Raw genomic sequence first — 5,000 nt, 5'->3', positions numbered from 1 at the left:
TGACAGGAGGCTTATTGATCGCCTTTGGGACGGACACAAGACACGACACGAGTCTAGAATAGACCCAGACAAGAGACCCATGTGTTTGACTGGTGTGTATATTTGTATTGTGTGTGCAATTTCTGTGTGTGTGTGTGTGTGTGTGTGTGTGTGTGTGTGTGTGTGTGTGTGTGTGTGTGTGTGTGTGTGTGTGTGTGTCATGCAGCTGTACCTGGACGTGCTTCCAGAAGATAAGACTCAGTGGATCAACAAGACCAAGGAGCTCCGAGACCAGTATGAGAAAATCAAAGAGATGGTGAGGAGGACACACACTGTGTGTGTGTGTGTGAGTGAGTGAGCGTGTGTGAGCGAGCGAGCGGCCTAATTGCTTGGAAGCTCACTCTCATAGAACAACCACTGAGCTGCGCCCTCTTGTGGCCTGGAGGTCACTGCTGCTTCTATTGAGTTGAGACATTTTAGGACCTGCAAAACATATGTCAGACACACTGTCTACTCTGTGTCTGTTAGAAGAGACCAACTTTGGCTTCTACACAGCGTGCGTGTCTGTGTGTGTGTCAGAGGAAGCCAGCTTAGGCTGCATGTAGACAGTAATCAGGATGCCAAGAAGGCAGATTCCTGAGGAGAACTGGATAGTCCCTGGTGTGTTGTACCCATCCACGGAGGCCAGGTCAATAGCGGAACAACATCAGGGATCAGTGTCAGAGAGGGTTTGGCCACACACACATTCACAGACTAAAGCAGATTTCTGTGTTAGGAAAACCGCAGCCCAGCGTGCGTGCGTGCGTGCGTGCGTGTGTTTGTGCGTGCGTGCGTGTGTTTGTGTGTACATGTTTGGTATATGTGTGTGGGTATGTGTCTGAGTGTTTTGTAATAATTATCTGTGTGTGTGTCCTCCAGCACATCACAAACCCACGGAAAGCTGCTGGCCAACAGGACCTGGTAGTGAACAACCCTCTGTCCCAGGATGAGGGGGTGAGTGCCAATCATGACCTTGAACTATGACCTATGACCTCTGATTTCAGTGGCCGTGAGCATAGATTACTACTACTGTAGGGTTGCTTGATTATGGCAAAAATCATTATCATGATTATTTTGTTCAATATTGAGATCACAATTATTAAACACCATTACTCAGTGATTTTTAGAACTATCATCAATTTTCAAAACCCTAATTCCTACACACCCTTGTATCGTCTGGCTCAACACTAGTAGTCCAGAGATTTGATGGACAGAGTAAGGTAGATCTGTGCAGCATTAATGTTTGAGAGCACAGTCCCTGGTTGAACTTTGACCCATGAACTCTGACCCCACTGCCTTTCATACTTAGGCTGCTCTGTGCATCAAAAGCCACTTCCTTTGCTGTTATTTAAGTGTGTGCGTGTGTGTGTGTGTCTTTGTGTATGTGTTCGTTCATTTATGTGTGTCTCTGCAGAGCTTGTGGAATAAGTTCTTTCAAGACAAGGAGCTCCGGAGTATGATCAAACAAGACGTCATGAGAACGTGAGACCACACACACACACACACAATGTCAAATACTTCTACAAAGCAAATTGTTTCAGGTTGAGTTTGACCATACCCCCCCCCCCCCACACACACACACACACCCATTCTCTCACTCTCTCACACACTCATTCACTCGCCACACACACACCACACACACACTAACACACTACACAACTACACACCCACACACACGTCTGTGATCAGGTTCCCAGAGATGAGGTATTTCCAGGAGGAAGATGTGAGGACAAAACTCACTGATATTCTCTTCTGTTACGCCCGAGAGAACCAGCAGCTGCTCTACAAACAGGTACGCACACACACACACACACACACACACACACACACACACACACACACAGACACAGATGCAAACACACACACACACAGATGCAAACACACTCACACACACACTTACACACACTTACAAAGGCACACACAGATGCGCGTGCACACACACACACACACACACAAGCTATTGGCTCTCACACACACACACACACACACACACACACACACACACACACACACACACACACACACACACACACAGTGCTTACTGACCTTTCTCTCCACTATGCAGGGCATACTGACTTTCCTTTCACACACACACACACACACACACACACACATATATACACATACACACATATACACACAGTGCTTACTGACCTTTCTCTATGCAGGGCATACACGAGCTGTTGGCTCACTCACACACGCACACACACACGCACACACACACACACACACACACACGCTGATCTTTCTCTCTGTGTAGGGCATGCACGAGCTGTTGGCACACACACACACACACACACACACTGATCTTTCTCTCTGTGTAGGGCATGCACGAGCTGTTGGCACACACACACACACACACACACACACACACACACACACACACACACACACACACACACACACACTGATCTTTCTCTCTGTGTAGGGCATGCACGAGCTGTTGGCACACACACACACACACACACACACACACACACACACACACACACACACACACACACACACACTGATCTTTCTCTCTGTGTAGGGCATGCACGAGCTGTTGGCGCACACACACACACACACACACACACACACACACATACACACACACACACACACACACACACACACACACACACACTGATCTTTCTCTCTGTGTAGGGCATGCACGAGCTGTTGGCTCCCATAGTGTTTGTGCTGCACTGTGATCACCAGGCCTTCCAGCACGCCAGTGAAACCGCCAATCCCAGGTTAGCCCCTCCCACCACCACCACCACACACCATGGCAACACACATACCAGAGTCACCAATTCTCAAAATTAAAACGGTATGTTTATTTCCTCTTGTTTTGTGTGTCTGTGTGTGTCTGTGTGTTTCTTTATATGTGTGTGTGGTTGCAGTGAAGAGATGAAGGAACTGTTGAATCCCATTTTCCATGAACATGATGCCTAGTAAGTATTAAGTTCACACACACACACACACACACGTCACATGATTGATCACATGCCACATGAGTGTGTGTTTGTGTTCCCCACAGTGCTATGTTCTCCCAGCTGATGGAGACGGCAGAACCTTGGTTCTCCAGCTATGAACGGGAGGTCAGGAAGGTGAGTCTGGACCACACACACACACACACACACACACACACACACACAGTAGGTATGTTGCACTAAAATGCGAATTAGGTATTGGAGTTTACGTAAGTATGTATGTAATCATTTCTGTGTGTGTGTGTGTGTGTGTGTGTGTGTGTGTGTGTGTGTGTGTGTGTGTGTGTGTGTGTGTGTGTGTGTGTGTGTGTGTGTGTGTGTGTGTGTGTGTGTGTGTTTCAGGGTAAAGAGGAGATGATGACCAGCATGCCCTTTGCCCGACCGCAGGATGCTGGCCCGTCGGTTGCTGTAGTTACCAAAGTGAACCGCATTCAGGAGCAGCTGGTAAAGAAGCATGATATCGAGCTACACATGCACCTCAATCGCTTGGAGATTGCACCGCAGATCTACGGCATGTGAGTGTGTGTGTGTGTGTGTGTGTGTGTGTGTGTGTGTGTGTGTGTTTGCATAGGTATGGTGATGTGCGTCTCTTAACTAGGCTCAGATGTACTCCACTTCAGAGTGTATGAGGTGGGGGAAGTGTGTGTTTCTATTTGCATATTTAGTGTGTGTGTGTGTGTGTGTGTGTGTGTGTGTGTGTGTGTGTGTGTGTGTGTGTGTGTGTGTGTGTCACGTGTTTGTTGGTTCACGATTTTTTCATCATGGTGTAAATCGAACATTGCATTTGTTCTTCTCATCCACAGATCCACTCTGTGTAGAGCTTTATGTATGTACTTATGTACTTACAGTACTTGTGTGTAATTTGTGTGTGTGTGTGTGTGTGTGTAATGTGCATTTGTTTACTGCGAGTGTGTGAGTACATAACTAAAATAAATGTGCAATGTGTATGTGTAAAATATGTGATTGTGTGTGTGTGTGTGCGTGCGTATGTGTGTGTGCGTGCGTATGTGTGTGTGTGTGCGTGTGTGCGTGTGTGCGTGTGTGCGTGTGTGCGTGTGTGCGTGTGTGTGTGTGTGCGTGTGTGTGTGTGGTAGTCGCTGGGTGCGTCTGCTGTTTGGAAGAGAGTTCCCGCTGCAGGATCTGTTGGTGGTGTGGGATGCTCTGTTTGCAGACAGCATCACTCTGGACCTGGTGGACTACGTGTTTGTAGCCATGCTGCTGTACATTAGAGATGCATGTGAGTCATTCACACACACACACACACACACACACACACACACATATCAGACAGTACACAAACAAACAACTGCAACTTTTACTTCTCTGCATTTTCGCCACAACAGCTGCGGGTGCGTTTAGAGTTTTGTTGCAGCGTTGGCTCCTGCCACCATGTTGCACACGTTACACACACACACACTCACACACACACCAGATAGTGCCTGGTGAACTATGTGTTTGTGGCCATGCTGCTCTACATCACAGATGCATATTAGTAACAGACACACACACACTCACGCACACACACACTCAACAGACCGCATCATTTTGGACCTCAGCACTAACTCTGAGTAGGCTCAGTGCCAGCCTGATGCTGTACTAGATGAACACGCCAGGAGCACTCTGATAAAGACAACAACCTGCCGCTGCCTTCAAATCATACACAACCATGTGCAAGTGATGCAAGGCCTTAAATGTGTTCAAATTCGCAAACGTTCTATTTGCGTTCTAAGTTCTCCGCCAACATTTGCGAACTCTCGCAAACAGTTTGAGGAGGAAGTTCTCTGCGAACAGCAGAGCTGCAAGTGAGCTGGACAAAGTGTTCCAGTTCCAGTGGAATGTTTGCCCAATTTGAACACACCCACTTAGCATGTAAACACTACGTTTTCTGTGAGAAAAAGAATGCTTTGTATTTTAAAAGGGTGCCTTGTTTTGTAAGTGCCTGTAGGTTTGTTAATACCAGGTTTAATAAGTGTTAATACGGATAATAAGCATGGTGTGTTTGTGTGT

General features: G+C 47.2%; 1 protein-coding gene across 4 annotated transcripts in view; it reads left to right on the top strand.

Moving 5' to 3' along the window:
- The window catches only part of tbc1d5 (TBC1 domain family, member 5), a 22,890-nt gene that overhangs the window by 6,170 nt on the left and 11,720 nt on the right, over positions 1–5,000 (top strand). For all 4 annotated transcript variants that reach the window (XM_076302282.1, XM_076302281.1, XM_076302280.1 and 1 more), the window contains exons 5-13: positions 206–295; positions 898–972; positions 1,433–1,500; positions 1,708–1,810; positions 2,665–2,753; positions 2,904–2,954; positions 3,041–3,110; positions 3,336–3,508; positions 4,088–4,230. In XM_076302282.1, the coding sequence (XP_076158397.1) occupies positions 206–295; positions 898–972; positions 1,433–1,500; positions 1,708–1,810; positions 2,665–2,753; positions 2,904–2,954; positions 3,041–3,110; positions 3,336–3,508; positions 4,088–4,230 (862 nt within the window). The remainder of the gene's footprint in view (positions 1–205; positions 296–897; positions 973–1,432; positions 1,501–1,707; positions 1,811–2,664; positions 2,754–2,903; positions 2,955–3,040; positions 3,111–3,335; positions 3,509–4,087; positions 4,231–5,000) is intronic.

Source organism: Alosa pseudoharengus, unplaced genomic scaffold (genome assembly GCF_046254945.1).
Source record: "Alosa pseudoharengus isolate Yale_2024_CS ecotype anadromous, Long Island Sound unplaced genomic scaffold, YU_APseudo_1.1 YU_APseudo_1.1_scf_23, whole genome shotgun sequence".
NCBI classification, from domain to species: Eukaryota; Metazoa; Chordata; class Actinopteri; order Clupeiformes; family Clupeidae; genus Alosa; species Alosa pseudoharengus.
Note: the sequence above shows the minus strand (reverse complement) of the source record. Positions and strands in the feature narration are given on the sequence as shown.